Source organism: Platichthys flesus, chromosome 8 (assembly GCF_949316205.1).
Source record: "Platichthys flesus chromosome 8, fPlaFle2.1, whole genome shotgun sequence".
In the NCBI taxonomy this organism is placed as follows: Eukaryota; Metazoa; Chordata; class Actinopteri; order Pleuronectiformes; family Pleuronectidae; genus Platichthys; species Platichthys flesus.
Genome location: NC_084952.1, coordinates 4,099,870 through 4,116,080, shown reverse-complemented (window position 1 = coordinate 4,116,080; position 16,211 = coordinate 4,099,870). Strand labels below are relative to the sequence as shown.

At 43.2% G+C, this 16,211-nt stretch overlaps 1 protein-coding gene across 2 annotated transcripts in view; it reads right to left on the bottom strand.

Moving 5' to 3' along the window:
* The window catches only part of fstl5 (follistatin-like 5), a 148,790-nt gene that overhangs the window by 17,828 nt on the left and 114,751 nt on the right, over positions 1-16,211 (bottom strand). For both annotated transcript variants that reach the window (XM_062393101.1, XM_062393102.1), the window contains exons 10-12: positions 15,643-15,777; positions 935-961; positions 573-691 (exon numbers count right to left, since the gene is read on the bottom strand). In XM_062393101.1, the coding sequence (XP_062249085.1) occupies positions 573-691; positions 935-961; positions 15,643-15,777 (281 nt within the window). The remainder of the gene's footprint in view (positions 1-572; positions 692-934; positions 962-15,642; positions 15,778-16,211) is intronic.

The following is a 16,211-nucleotide window of genomic DNA, read 5'->3' as shown; positions in this document are numbered from 1 at the left end:
CTCACAATTAGCTGAACATCTGTTGTCAGTTACCTGGGGGGGTTTGATATTCAGCAGCTTCAACGACACAGAGTTACCTGATCCACCGATATAACACGAGAAGGCTTCTGTGAGAACATCTGAGGCCGGCATCACTCAACCAGAGCAGAAGCTCCTGTAAAGCTCCTGCTTTGTAATAAACTAACGCAAACATTGAATTGTTTCATTTAGCTTTTCAGTTCATTACTACATGAATCCACAAGTTTAAATCTGCTGCTTCACTGGTTCTGAGCCTGTGACTTGGCTCCTTTGCATAACAATGGAGAATTGAAACCAGACAAACCGCTAAATAACCTAAAATTAATACCAGGAGCCTGACATGTTTCTACGCCGACAATATTATTAAATGGGAATTGGGCAAATGAGAATATATAGTTTGGGGAAAACTGCAGCACGGCCTAACACCTTCAGCTCCATCCTGCAGAGGAAATTATGATCTACAGCAACAATAAAGTCCGAATGCTCGTTCTCACACAGGAAAAGTGCAGTGAGTCAAAAATAACAAAGCTGTTTCTTCTTCCCCGAGCACTCACCTGCAGAGCCAGCAGCTTCTCACTGGGCTTAATGTGTCGCTGTATCTCACACGCCACCGGCTGAATGACTTTTATACCGTCTTCATAGAACACATAGAACATGTTGCCAATGCCGAGACCTGCAGGGGAGAGAGAGAGAGGGAGAGAGAGAGAGAGAAACCGCTCTGTTACACACCTGAACGAGCTCGTGCCTCTGCACAGTGTGAATGTTTGCAACGGAAATAAGCCTCCAACACTGTTATCTACTTCCAAAGCATCACATTATTTAATCCCTCTCATCACAGTTCACCGACCCTATTACAAAAATTCAATTAACTCTGAATAATGAATGCTAGAGTGGAGCACGAGCCGCAGAGACGTACCTTCTTCTCGCCACAAAATGTTCGCCACTGTGAGGGAGAGAGAGAAAGACAGAGAGAGAGAGAGAGAGAGAGGAAAAGCAAGGATGAGAATAAAAAGGCAAGAATCAATAGTGTCCCCTTTTTGTGAGAGCTAACAACCAAACACTAACTCGTATCGGGGCCGAGAGGAAGGCAGGGCCGCATGAAAGTTTTATGGAAACTGTCTCCCTGACACCAACAGACAATCGATGGAGCACTCTGCTTGGGAACAATTTGATACCCAACACTGGAGAGCGGAGCACAGTCCACAAACTACAAGTCCTGTAAAACGCCTCATGACTTTTTGGAATGCGGAAACGCTGAATCTGTGAAATAGGAGAAAATAAATATATATGAACACATCCGGAGACATCAGATCATCGCCCTTCAATAGGAAGAGTTTTATGGATAAGCCGCCTTAGACACACATGCACAGGTTTCAGGCTCAGATGATTATCATACATCATTAGCTGGGATTAGTGCGCGGCTCCTTCAGTGTTGGCTCCTGTTATGGGTAATTTCTCGTTAAATTCACTTAGAGGTGACTGATGATGTGAGATGTGGAGTGAAAGCCACACAACACCCTGAGTGGTTTAATGGGTCGACCCGAAGCCCCCGATCCGCTGGCTGTCAGAGAACTCAGAGAATAAGACACAAACGCTTGACGACTAAATAAGTGATTTGGTGAGAAGAGAATCTGAAGCCAGTTTGCAGATGGGGCCAGATGTTTGGGAACCTCTGGGGGAAGTGTTGACTTTTAAAATAAAAATATATACGAAAAACAATGAAGGACACTAATTAAGATTTTGTCGTTATGAACGTACAAGCTGTTAAAGTTAAAGGGCCCAAAATCGGCCCCACAGGAAACACTGTTCTCTGTCAGGAACTCGACCGATAACCTCTAACAAACCAGGTAAAGACAGATTGTCGGATGAATTTCCTACACTTGCTGCAGCATTGGACAATGAAAAGTTAATTTTTATCATTTGAAGATAAAGACAGAACAATTGTGGCTTTAGGATTAGTCTGAAATTAGTTTGTTTTAGGCAGATTGGCAAAATGTCACTTGAGGAGAATTCCAGAGCTGATAAATTCTCTACTGACTCATGTCTGACTCTTGTGCATTGTGAGACCCCCCCCGACCCCTTACAGCAGATAAAGTCCAACTCAAGTACTGTATTATATTACATTGTGTTATTGTATAATATATATTATATAACACAGCATTGATACATGAGTGTATACAGCCAGAGATGTGTCGTCCATCAAAAGGTAACATTTGGTTGGAAGTAAAGATGTTGTCTCCGTAAGGACATAAAAAACAGCAGGAGAGTTGAAACTTGTTCTCATAACATGGTAAAAAATGTCAGGTTATATTGCTTGTACAGTAGTAAGAGGAAACTATGGCCAAATACTTTGTTCTGAACAACACAGGAAAATGATCAGTCTTTAAAGCGTTGGTTATGACCAATTCTTTATTAGATCTAATATCTGATTTATAGTTTTTTTATTTCTTTACATAGTTTGTTGGGCTTTCTCTCAGTTGAGAACAAAAAACTGTGATTGGTATCAATTACAACGATTGATAATGAGCTAATTTGCCCAGAGCTGCTCACACGTTTGCACACGACTGTAAAGTCTAAATACCAGAGCAAGTTTAGCCGCTCAATCAGGTTTATCCTCCAGCAGCAGCAGCAGCAGCAGCACTCTCCTCTCACGCGGCCTTTTTAACAGTGACCTTCTCTCTCATTGTTCATCTGTCACCCAGTCCTCCCTCTGCTTTCCACCCCATCTTCCATTTTCAGGCATTTTCAGTCTACAAACCAATCTCCAGCCCCAATTCACATCCGATTCTAATCTCACCTCTAATGCGACGCCCGTTCCTGCAGCCTCTTGTTCAGGCGGACGGACGCAAAGAGGGGGGGGGGGGGGGGGGGGGGGGGCGGAAGGGAGAGAACGGAGGAGACAAAGCCGACGAGACTCCACCGTGCAGTCAGTCAGTTTTAATCTTTCAAAAGTGCTTTGTCATGTGTTTCCTGTGCACTCCTGCATACCTTTCAGCTCATTAAAAGTTACACAAAGGGAGTGGGGATCTTAAGATACAGGGACAAGGAAGGGAGGACGTGAGGACGAGAGGAAGGAAGCAAGGAAGGAAGGAAAGAAAGGACAAAACAAAAAAAGGGGGAAAAACAACACAAATTTTTTGAGATGTGCCAAAAAATGGAACATGGAGAAAATGGAAAAGAGGAGTTGAGATGAGATCTGGTGTGCCCGGGTCTTTTCCAATAGCCCACAGTATTGATGCTATTCATCACTCTGCAGAGAGACTGTGGCTGCTCTGAGCATACAAGGGGCCCATACATCAACTTCTTCATCCATATAACAAAACAAGCTGCTTGCCACTGTAGGCGGTGAGTTCACTCTTTCGGGGCCGTAATAACTGTGTTTCCACCGGGCTCGGGGAACGCCGATGCCTGTGCACCGGGCGCCGCGGACTCTGCGGTTCCTCCCCGTCAGCAGGGTTACATAAATTCAATTTGTTTACAAGAGCGTGCGGCTGCGTCAGTGGGCCAAACAGCCTGTGGTGTGCACCGGAGAAGCGCGGCGGGAGACGGCGAATGCATAATAACTGTGGACTAATTGAGTCAGAGTGGATGCAAATGTGAAACGTAACGCAAGATGACTGGCGCGGCCGAGCACATTTCTTTGGCGCACATTCCAGATCCTAGCCCTGGAGGTTTCTGGGAAATATTGACCCCTGCAGTGTGTTGGAGTTACGCTTCAATTATAGGCCGCGCGCACAAATACTTTATCACTGACAAACTGCAGCGGCTGCAACGGGCTGGGTGCCCCGCTCGCAGTCATGAGAAAGCCGAACGGAATGACAAATGAAACAGAAGAAAAATCTTTCCCCCCTTCCTCATCTGCATTGATACAAAACAAATATCCCGTCTCTGCACTGATTGATAACATGCGGAGCAGGTACACCTCATATCCATTACTCCGGCAGAGGGATTATGCATCGGCCTGCCAGCTCCCACTTACAGCTCGTCCAGGATGGAGACGCCTCTGGACGCCTGCGTTGGTTCTTAACTAGCAGACCCGAAGAAACTCTATAGATTGCTTCTAATCTGCTTTCTCAAATGATCTCTGTTTTTTTAAATACTTCTTATTAACTTGATTTATACAACCTCTACTGTTATTTCTTATTTTATCTTTAGTATTTTTCCTGTTAGGCCTCATTATGAGATGATTGGTCATAGAAGGTTCCCTCTATTGACTTATATCAATATTTCTTGTTCATTACTGAAATTTGGAGAGTTCTGTTTATCTTTAATGGGATTTAAGCATTTTTATACGTTTTTTTTTCTTTTGCTTTCCTGTTGAAAATTGGCACCAATATACAGAAAATCCGCAGCAAACCTTAAAAAGATGAAAACTTTCCAAAGAGAGTAGAAAACAACTCTAATGTGATCTGAGGTCATGAAGTTGAATCTCCTACAAGCCAAGCAGAGCTAAAAAAAATAGATGTTTGTCTGGTATGATTTGAAAAATGGAGAAAATGACAGTTTCAGCAATCAAGGGAAAGTCACGACAGGTCATTTCAGACACTGGCGTGCTGCATGCTAATTCAAAGTGGCGACCAACTGGTTGTGTGCTGCTCTCCGTCGCGTTGAAGGGAATACTGATCAGTTTCAGTCCTTTGGCCTCACTCTGCACTACACAGCCATGACTCAACTAGTGATTCAGCTCTCATGTATTCACCTTCTTTTCTGCAGCCAGCGAATTTGTCTGATTTCATTTTCTGTCGTCGTGCTGCAAATATTCGAAGATGATTGATGATCGAGGGCCGACTTCAACAGAAAGTCCCACACACTACGATTTACAGTCAGGTGCAGTCGGAGAGCCTTCGGACTGACAGCGCTGCCTGCACTGGAATTAGAGATGGGAGCCTGTGAGGGAGGGGGGGATTGAACGGCGTATCATGTCTTTCAGAGGAAAAGTTTTGAAAAGACTTAATCCCTGAAGAAAAAAATCCCTGAGAGTTTCGAGTTAATGGAGGGAGCATGAAACATCAAAGCCTGAGAAATACAACTCTCTGTCTGTGATCAACAGAAACAAAAACTGCTACTGGACACGTGGGAAGACGAATGTCTATCTGTTCAATGTTCAGGGGAGCCCCATTTTGTAAGATTCATAAAATTAAAAATATCTTTTTAATGCCTTATAAAGATAGAAGTCACTGAAGCTGCTTTTAAATGTGCAATAAACTCACAATAATTCACTGTGAGCCAGAACCGATGCTGGTGTCATAAATAAAAATCCACATATTTATACGTCCTCCAGACAGTATCCTGCTGTTCTGGAAACCATGACCATTTTAAATGTCTGAAAATGGCTTTAGGGTGACTAAGCCTTTTAAGAATTTCAGTTAATCTTTTTATTCTAATGAAAAAAATAAAAAACATTGAACAGTTTGATTATAATAATTCGTTTGCTGGTTTTCTGTTTGGTTCATATTGTGGTGATTAACATTATTTTGTAAATGAAAGCATACTTGTAATAACGTTAACAGGATAACTCCCTTTTGGAAAGCACAAACCATGAGGCTGGTGAAGATGCCCACTTCTATTCGTCACAATGGGATAAGAAGTGAATCTTGAGGAGCCTGCAGGTTCCCACCTTCTAATTCCTACCAGTAATATTCCCATTACATCAGGTTTGTAACAGAAAGCATCAGCGGGAAATATCCATAAGCTGTCATGTCGGAACCCGCGGCTTTAAGGCATTTAAACTTTCCACTGGATTTACGATAATCGCTTCACGAGGCCTTCAGCATGAAACCCAGTCGACAGCCACTCGGCTCCTGGCGCTGGAGATGGCGGCGCTGCCTGGTTAGAGCCGCTCGCTGCTGGCAGCCCGTCCACCGCTGTGTGAGACCCGCTGTGAAGGGAGGGACAGCGCTGATGGAAACATGGACGCTGTTTTGGCATGAGCTGATCTCTATTCAGGGGATATGGAGCAGACAGTTTGCCAGAGAGCTCAGAATAAAAAAGAGCTTTGTGAGGACTTTGGTGTGAAGTAGTCGTCCTCGTACGTGAGGGATCAAAGCGCAGGAGATTGCAGGGCTCAGGTTCAACCAATCACTTCACCCGCATTGATCTCACTGATTAGATCCACCTCTCGTGAACCAGTGTCGTGTCTGATTGGAGCCAGAGCTCAGGAACATTTCAATATCGAATGTGTCAAAATAATTCAACAGAACAAAGAATAAAGAGGTAAAGAGTCAACGTTCAATAAGCTATTCTCACACTGATGTAAGTGTAAATGTGTTTTTTTCTGATGAGTTTGGTTTCCATTAGCTATTTGATGCAATAACAACAATGTGAAATGTCAAGTTTCTTTGGATTGGTAGAAGAAGAAACACCAGAGAGAACAGGGTGATCTACATTTAAGGGAAACCAACCGACACGATACTTTAAAATAGCCAAAATAAAGGTACAGTCCATATGGATTGGAAGCGGGCGAAGTGACCTCAGCCCGTCGGCAGATGTGTCACGAATTCAATAACAGATCACGACTGAGTGGAGATGTTTTTCAGTATAAAGGCGTAAACTTGCTTCCCTGCCCACTGAGGTCTCAAGATCCCTTCTCCCTGCTGAAGTATGTAAAGGTCATTTACAGTGAATCATAAACAGTGAGAGGATAGTATGGAGGAGAAGAGAACACTAGGATATAAAGAACTGACTGTAAATCATGTTAAACTTAATCCATCTGAACACGATTTGCTTGTGAATGGGCAGAATCTGAAGTCGAGGGGAAATATTTTGGGGCCAAAGGCATTCTTGGTTTTTTTCTTCTTGTTTGAGGAGGCCTCAGAACATTTACAGAAATGCATCAGCTATCAGCTTTATTAAATAATCTGCTTTCAAATGCAAAGAGCTGCTCACAGAGATTAGCCAACGGGTCGTCTGGACCTAAAACATGTTCAACCAGTAAAAAATGAAATAATAGGATGTAAAGAGTTGGAGATGAAGTCAGATATCAAGAAAACAGGATACTTTCTAGAGTTGATGGACTTGGACGTTAAGTGGTCTGATTGGTTGTCGAACGTCCTCTATGAGCTTTGCAGAGGAAGGAATCCAGCTGTAGTCCAGTCTCCTGCACCAGTACAGCCTGTGCCACCACCACATGGAGAATAAAGCATTGACTGGAGATCAAGTGTGTGAAACAGCTGCTGAATATTTCATCCACGAGGATTCGTCTGTTATCTGTCTGTGTTGAACCAAGTTTGCAAAACAAGCCTTTGCCTAAGCTGCCTCCTCCAGCTTCTTGTCGCTCTCTCTCGACTTTGTTTCATCTTTTTCAGAGAGCACCATCCCTGTAAACAACGTGCGGCCAATAATAAACTTTATTTTGAAAGACACATCAACGGTAGCCAAGTGGTAACCCATTAAAATATTCTGCAGAGGTATAACGTTCATGATAAAGAGTATGAGCATTTAAACAAAACTTCCACAGATCCTAACAAAGCCTTGAAGGGTTCAAGGGGAACAGTCACAGCACAGTGGAAACAAACCAGATAACACTGCTTCTGTTCTGTCCTCTATGCTAATGAGCTCCGTAAGGAGAACACAATAAAAATGAATTATACAGTGAAATCCTCCTGCCAAGTGAGAGAGACAGGTCTAAATGGAGTTTTCTTTCTCTCCTCAAGTCAGAGACTCAACTGACAACGATTCCGTCACCTTTTGAACTGCGGCTCAGCAGCTCGGTGAATAACTCCCGTAATTAAAAGTTCTTTATTTGGTCCAGAAGGGCACTCGAGTTTAAAAAAGGGCAAAAGAGCAGCAGCCAGAGCGACTACCAGCCTCGGTCGACTCTACCGTCCTCATGCAAATCCCCGATACCAGACACGGAGTGCAGCATAATGTGGAGACGTTAGAAAGCGGAGACGCTAAAGAAACAAACGCAGGTTCTGAGCCCCCGCGGATTCCTCTGACGCCGCAGAAATAATTGGCACATGGCGAGGGGCAGATATTTATGCCAGTTTAGCAGCAGCCTGTCAGAGATGGATGGTGCTCTGCCTGCTGGTGACAGACGGTTAAACAGATCTCAGAACAGTGACTGCTCAGGTTTTTCCCAAACAACAAGGCGCATTGGTAAATCTGAGAGAAGAACAATCTGCCGATGTGTAGGTGCCCAGCGAAGAAAAACAAGGTTCTGACCTTCACGCTCCTCTGAGGTGAATTCATCTTAAGAGGCTCATTTATGCCTCGCTCATCACATCATGTTCTCCTGCTCGGCTCCGGCTTCGCTTCCTTTGACAACTGAGCTCAGTTTGTGATTCAGCCCTCTCTCTCTCTAATTCAAGTGTTTTTGAACGAGTGGCCCGAGGCAGATCATGAATACACTTCCCCGGAAATTAGATAATTACTTTCCACGAAGTCAGATACAAAAAAAGAACGTCATGTACAAACGCAACATGTCATTTGAATCTGAATCTGTATCAGATCAATGGTACCCCCCCCCCCCCCCCCCCCCTGTTTAATATCGGTGGTCCATGTTCCCTGTGCCTGAGGATAACTCAGTCAGCACCAGAGGGTCTGATGCCTGAACACAGGGCCGCTGTGACAGGTTGCAGGGAATTGCCCGGGGCCCCTGAGAACGGCTGCAACAGCAACGGCAATTTCATGAGCACATCCTGGTCATAGACCCCTTAAGAGGGGCCACATGCCGCTATACCTCTCTGCCAATGGCCCAGTAATGTTAGAGGTCTGAAGACTAGCACATCTATCATGTAGCATGTGATTCCATGCAATCTCAGAGCCCATCTGCTATTGTCTGACAACAAATTAGCCTCTTGGGGCTACGATATTTCTGAGGCTACCAGTGTAGACGATCTGGGCCACGGCTCTATCCTCCATTCGTTGTACAGTGTTTCCAGTCCGACTAGTTTCTTTTATCTCGTACTTTTTGAAGGTGTTGTAGGTCCAGACGACATTTGGCTCAGCTATTTGTATGCAAATGCAGATAAATCAAAAAGGCTGATTTCGGTCAATGGGTTCTGCTTCTTTTTCTCTCCACACACAATGTTTACCTGCGGGGAAGTCGACTACAGCTGAAAACCAGACGCCTTCTGGCCCCAAAACCTTGTCCCTCATCTTTATCTTCTGCACATTCACATGCAGAGGCTGTTTGTAGAGATTAGGGTTTGATGTAGGGCCTCCCAGATCTGTCTGGCTTCGGAACCTCCAAAGTCTGTTGAAGGTCTTCTGCCTGGATACGTACAGAACATGATAACAAGCTTCTTTTAGCTTGTGAGGACATTGCTTTCCCCTGAGATATGATCATGATTGATGCTTCCACTCCTGATTGGTGAGCTCATCTTTAGAGGCAACTGCATGTGTTGACATTACACTCGCAGTATGACGTCCATTCAGCAGCTGCTCAGGAGATTTTGATTGTATCCGGAACCATCGTCAGCAGATGGAATCGGCCCAGTCGCTGAAATGCAGACGTTCGCATTTCCATTTTTATGAAAAGATGAAACTGCAAGTTCCTCCTTGACCTTGGCAACTGCAAATGCTTATGTGTAGTTATTATTTTAGATGTATCCTTTGTGAAACAGACTTTGAAATAGCTGAACTATTGAATCATTTCGTTTAGATCTAGAATTGGTTTGTTTAAGGTCAGAAGTTTGTTGAATGCATGATTTCTCTCATATTTTGCCTGCACTCCAGAAACCAGGATGTAAAGCAGATGCTCTGAGGTAATAAGTGAGCCTGTGAGAGCCTCTCTGACCAGGACATGAGGCCATATGGAGGTGATATGGATTCACACACTCCATGTTCTCGAGCCTGTGGTGCACGATAGTGATTTATACACGAGTGGGCGCACAGATGTTATAAATATATGAGTTTTTCATCACACTTTTTCATGTTGTTTGCTTTTTAATGGCTTTCATGTACGACCTCAGTTCCTGCAGCTGCATGTGCAAAGTGGGTTTTAAAAACAAAAACAGTGGCTACAAGTTTGACATACTGTACTTACTGATCGTTATCTCCACCAATCAGGTTCTGTTTACACCTTTGTCCCTCTTTTTCACAGAATCATTCTTTCTTGATGAAAATAATTCAGGCACATTTAGGGACCTGATCTCTCTGTGTGGTGCGGTTTAATTGAATTTAAGTGTGTCTAAGTGGGCTGTTGGGCCTTGGTGGAGCTCAGCTGAGTGCCATTCCAGTTTGAAGTGTTTCCTCTTCTCCATGAGGTTTTTCTTTTGGTAATTGACTGAAATGATTTTTCAACAATTGGCCAAAATGTGAAGTAATTGCTTTAGAGGCAATATGACAGGATGTAGACTGAAAAAAAAATCTATACACCTGGTGGAAATACATCTTACTAAGCAGGGTACATGGACAACCACCCACGTACGTTGAACAATACCTTTGCAGCTGCTCGTCTCAACACAACGGTGAAAAGAAAGTATTTCATCAAGCTTTGTTATATCCTTGTTTGGTTATTGTTGGATCAGATATTTACTGATGTGAACAAACAAACCTGTTTTCGAATAAAACTGTCTTCAACTTGCTGCAGTGGATTATAAGACATTAAATATCGATGGACCTCCAAATATGACATATTTTGAGAAAGAAAAAGCTGTTTTCTATGAATGTATTTTGTTTTCCTAAGACTATGGAACCATAAGTCACTTGTGGTTTATAATATTTCTCATTTGCACACTGACTTGTGTTGTCATGTGACGTAACAGGGTCTGACAGGTACTGTGAGCAGAGGCCAATGCAGCACGATGGGCCACGCTGGTGAAAAGCTCTTAGATGAAAGACACTGCCAGGTTTGATGTACTCGTAAGAGCCGGCTGAGAGTTGATGAAGACGAGTGGTCGAGGTCAGCGAGGGGCCGGCGCTCATCGCGACTCGGGGAAGAAGCGAGACGGTGAAACGAGAATGGATCGCTCGCTGCAGATGAGACAAAAGGTTGATATCGATGTGAGGTGAAGCTCGGCCGGTTGCTTCCTCAGGTTCGTTACAGGCTCATAACGCTGCCTTCTCCCTCAGAGAACTGGGTTATAACGATGGGAGTTCACCGGCTGCATTAAGCATGTACTTCTCTGCACGTTAATGAAGGTGACGTCTTTCTTTCACAGATTAAATGCAGGTTATCTCCACCTCATTGAGGTTGCACTCCATTTCCAGGAGGGTGGCTAACGGCAGCAGAAGACGAGAGTTGAGGTATGAAATGAGCTGAAAGGGGAAATGTGAACAGCAGGACTTTATAGAAGAAGATGAGTACGTCCATATTTAAGAAGAAAAAATACTTCAGAAGCATAAATGAAACTTTAACATTGCTGTGGAATCTAAATGTATCAGAGAGTGCTTTGAATACAGAGAAGAGATTCATTATTGGGTGACCTGCATTACAATCAGCCTCGGAGAAGTTTGTTCAGGTTACCTTGACCAAGAGCTGGGAACATTAAAAGGAACATGTTCTTATCTGTAATTATATTTCTTAAATTTCTACCGTATTCTATTCTCCCTTTTCAATATTACATATTACCACTGCAAAGCAGGTCATGGTTTCAACCCTATCCGCTTTTTTGTTTATTAGCTGGATTATGCAAAAACTACTGAACGGGTTTCTACAAAAGTTTGGTGGAAGTATAAGAATAAGGCCAAAAAAGAGCTGATTACATTTTGGTGAAGTTCCAGACAAAGGAGCGGATCCAGGATGTCTGGATTTGTGGTTTTTCAGGGCTCTGTCATATTTAGGGGACTGATAGCAATGAGTTTGTGTTGTTTGATGCAGCTCTATTAAATTCCAGGAGACCGTTGGGCCTCAGCAGAATTGTACTTGCTGTGGGGGAACAAGGTCTGTTTTCTACAGCTTGTTATTCTGTTTGCTTGTTGCAAGATAAAAAGGCATTGATTGGAAAAACCTACCTGAGAAAAGCTCTGTGAGAAAACATAAACTTGCAAAATGTCACTTTTCAACTTGTGAAATGAAACTCCCTTTAATTAATGGATATGCAAATTTTCATACACGTTTTTTAACAAGTGTAATTCCCACTTTGAAAATCTACGAAGTTTGGAGGAAGCATGCACAGATAATTTCTCGTGTGAGATTCATAGCACACGTGAATATTTTGCATGGAAACAATGGTCGACTGTGTGTCTCTACGGAGCCCGAGAGCCTGGAGCCGTCTGCACAAACTGTGTCGTTCCAGAAAAACACACAACGACTTAAATAAAAACCCTGACATGCTCTAAATATTCAGCACAAGATCATCTGTTTGCATTTGGCATTAAACCAAAAGCAAATACACCGGGGCTTTGTTTTTCCGTAACATCTGCTTGTTAAATATACTAATAACCACAAACAGTATAAGAATAGCTCAGGTAAAAAAACAACAAACAGCTGCAGTGCACACTAACGCTCGCTGTGCCTGATTAAGTTTGCTTTGTTAACACACAACCACAAGAAATACACACACAGTCGTTCTGTTCTGCCTTTAAACGCTGACGTATTGACAACAGCTGGCAGCTCTCCTAGAAAATATCATCCAGCTGCCCCCTTAGTGCAGCGGCCAATCAGGATATCTGTCCATCTGCAGCAGCTAATCAAATGCCAAGACAATGCAAATAAGGAAAGAGGGTCAAATCTCCAACCTCCAGCCGGCTCACCGAATTAATGAGTTTGGTGTTTGGTTGTTTGTTTCACCTTCTCACTTATAAGCAGTTGCACAATCAAAAGCAAGGCTGGAGTTTAAGTTTATGTATTTCTCTCTTTTTTATTCCGATGTGAATGATGCGCTCTCCGTGTGGATAACAAAGTTGTTCACACATCTAAAGGTCATTTGATCAAACATGTCCCCCCCAATCGCTGATTAATGAGTGTATGGATATTTCAAATATTCAAAATGGTTTAACCTTCAAACGGGACATTTGCAAGTTTCTAAAAAAGCTGAAATCAGACTTTTTATTTGGGTTATTGCTTGAAAAGGTTTACCTGCTCTAATTGCTGCAGCTCCTCTTTTCAGCCTCTGTCTCTTTAAGGCCTCTCCTAATAAAGTCCAGTCTGCTTCAACATGTAGGACTTGTTCTGTGGCTTTGTAAGGGAGCGTTCCAGACAAGCTCTAGGCTGCATTATGAAACTGATAAACATTGGGTCCTGACAAGATATTACATTTTTTCTATTGGGGAGAAAAGCTCCTGTTTAATTACTTTTAATTTGAAATTCAAGCATTCAATCGGAACGTGAGGAAATGTTAATATTCAACATGTAATGGCCTGTTTGATAAACAGTGAACCAGTGGATACATTTGTGTTGGTTTTCAGTACAGATTTATTTGAACAGCCCTATTCCCTTTTCTGCAGACTTTGTGCGTCTTAACTTTTCAGGGCTTTTACACAACTTACACAACTAACATAACACATTGGAGGAACAGGCTGAGATAATGAGGAAACATGTCTCCTATAGTTTGGTCTCCTTTGTCACACTGCTCTCTCTCTCTCTTTGTTCCCTCACACTCAGTACTCTCTGCTCCACCTGTGTTAAACGCACTTCATAAATCTCTAGAACTGCAGAAATAGCTTTGACTTGACATCTTGTGTGGATTAAACTAACAACACTTGTCTTTTGTTCCAGACCTCATTACTGTTTTGTGCGTCCTGATGCCTGATGACAGCAGAGCGCGGCGAACATGTCAAACGCGTCTGATACCGAGGTCATTATTAGTTCCTCTCTAAACCTCACGCTCTATATTTAACAGAATTACAGAAGGTAGACAAAGTGAAACAACTTGCTGCTGCAGAGTTGAATTATTTTGGATTCAGAGCCAATTAGCAGAATTTTTCAGGCATGAAAGGCGGCAGAGAACTCACACTTTGATACGTTCGATTTCAAAGTGACATGAGGCGACTCACACATCTCGAAAGAAAAGTAATCTCCTCTGATCAAACCTGCAGGTGCATCAACCCCCCACCCACAAAAAACTGAAATTGCTTTAATATGTTGAGGGAAACAATCTGGAAAGTCAAACCAACATAGACTCTTCACAAAGAGCTGCAGTGACAAACAGGAACAGCTGCTATGAGACGGAATCCAACAGGAACATGATGAGGCTGAAAAATGCTTTTTAGCTGGTGATCAAACATAAAGGAAACTAAAGCATTTACATTATTTTAATTATCCCCTGTAGTACTGAATGAGTGTGTAACCATTCACCAGATAATTCATATACAGTATTTCCCTGCGATTATTAATCCTCCTGTGAAAACTCATTTGGTATAATTACGCCTGTGCTGTATTATATTCATGTTCATTATCATTTTGAACAGCAGCCTGCGCACGAGGGGCCACAGGAGGAGCTAGAGTTAGAGACGTTACATTTATTACATTTATCTGCTTATAACACTTTTATTATGTTTTTATAAACTGTTTATGGGGCTAAACAATATTCAAATAGGTAACAAATGTGACCCTCTCACACATGCATTTCAATTTAATGTCTTTTATATGAAACATTTGTATGCCTTGGCTGAAGAATACAACCCACTCAGTGCTATTCTGCTGTATGATATATTACTTTGTAAATCTAATATCTGTTGGTTGGAGAAAGATATTCTGTCGGTTTTTCTTTAAGTGTTTAGTATAATATGTACTGAATCCACATTGGACAAAATCCACAGCATTTGTAAACGCTGCATGAATCTGACATTATAATCCTCCCTGCTAAAGTCAATGTCTCGTCAGAATGTATATTTCCCGGCGCTGTCATGAGGGTCTCTAGTATTTCATGGCTGCAGGCGGTGTGACCTCACATTAGCCTCCGGCTCACAGGGACTGCTAATCCAAGTAGCCTCTTACTCACTCAACTAGTCTTAATAAAGGTGGTTTCTTCCCTCTCTCCATTTGGTAATGTTGTAGTGCAGCCACGTCTGGCTGTCTGCTGATATCCCTTTGAACTGCTGTCCTGTGGGGTTGCTCACTTTTTTTGGGGGGGGGGGGGGGGTTGCATTTTGGCCGACGGTACAGCATCAAAGGCTTCAAAGCACACAAGTGACATGTGACCTTGCCGAGCGTGATCCTCTAATGCGCGACCGGCCGGTGGAGGAAGTGTCGTACTGCGGGGACGACATCTGAAGGCGTTGGGTCCGGTGTGAGGTGTGGGGCCGAGCGCACGTGGGTTGTGTGACCCGACTGCAGAGTGAGTGGCTGTGTGTGCTGTGTGCGGAGCCCTAATTACCCAGAGGCAAAAAAAACAAACACACTAACAACTGGCCTCAAATCCCAGAGACAGATTCTGACATTTCGGAGAAGGTCAAAGTTAATTACGGAGAGAGATTCTAATAAACAACAAGAAACAGGAGGAGATTGTTTGTGCTGGAAAATGCTCCCAAATTAGAATAAGACATTTTTTTTGGTGGCAGAGCTGCTGATTTCACAAAGACATTTTGAGCAGTGGCAGCTTCGGAACATCCCTGATGTGGAGTCTGACATATTCAGCTTGTATATCAATATCAGGGTAAAGCATCAACCCGACGATACAGACTAAAGGCTGTATCGCTATTTCTGCCCTCACAGAGGCTCCATCGTTGCACCACAGGATATAAACTATTAAGAACTCACAGGATTAATTATTAACAGATCCATTAGCGTGTACATACAGGTTTTTCGCGCAGAGTCCTCCACAAATAGCGAAGAGATGTCCTCGTCCACGCCGGCTTGGTTCTTGGCGATGCAGGTGTAGGCGCCGGTGTCCTCGAAGTGGACGTTGCTGATGTGCACCTCACTTCCATTAGCTTTGAGGAGCAAGACGGGGAGAGAGACAAAATGAAAGGTGACTTCATGCTGCAGTTACTCCGTTACATAAGTGTTCTCTCACATGTCGGGAAACCAGGGTGAGAGGTTTGTTTCAGGGAGAAGCCAATAAAGTGGGAGTTCAGAGGGAGAACGCAGCACAGGCCTGTCTCACGCTACGTCTGTCATTTAGTGTTTTTGTGCACAACCTCCCAAAAGAAAGCATTTGTGTTCCCTGTTCACTGAAAAACCTTCAAACAGAGAAACTCTGACTCTGCCTGTTTGATCCTACTGCTTCACAACACACCAAATCTATCAAACTACAGATATTATGAATCTGTCGATGACCTGAATACATTCACATCAACATCACGACTTCAAGTCTTTAAACTGAAAATAGCAACAGCGATCAATAACGTCTTTTCTGGAGGCAGCC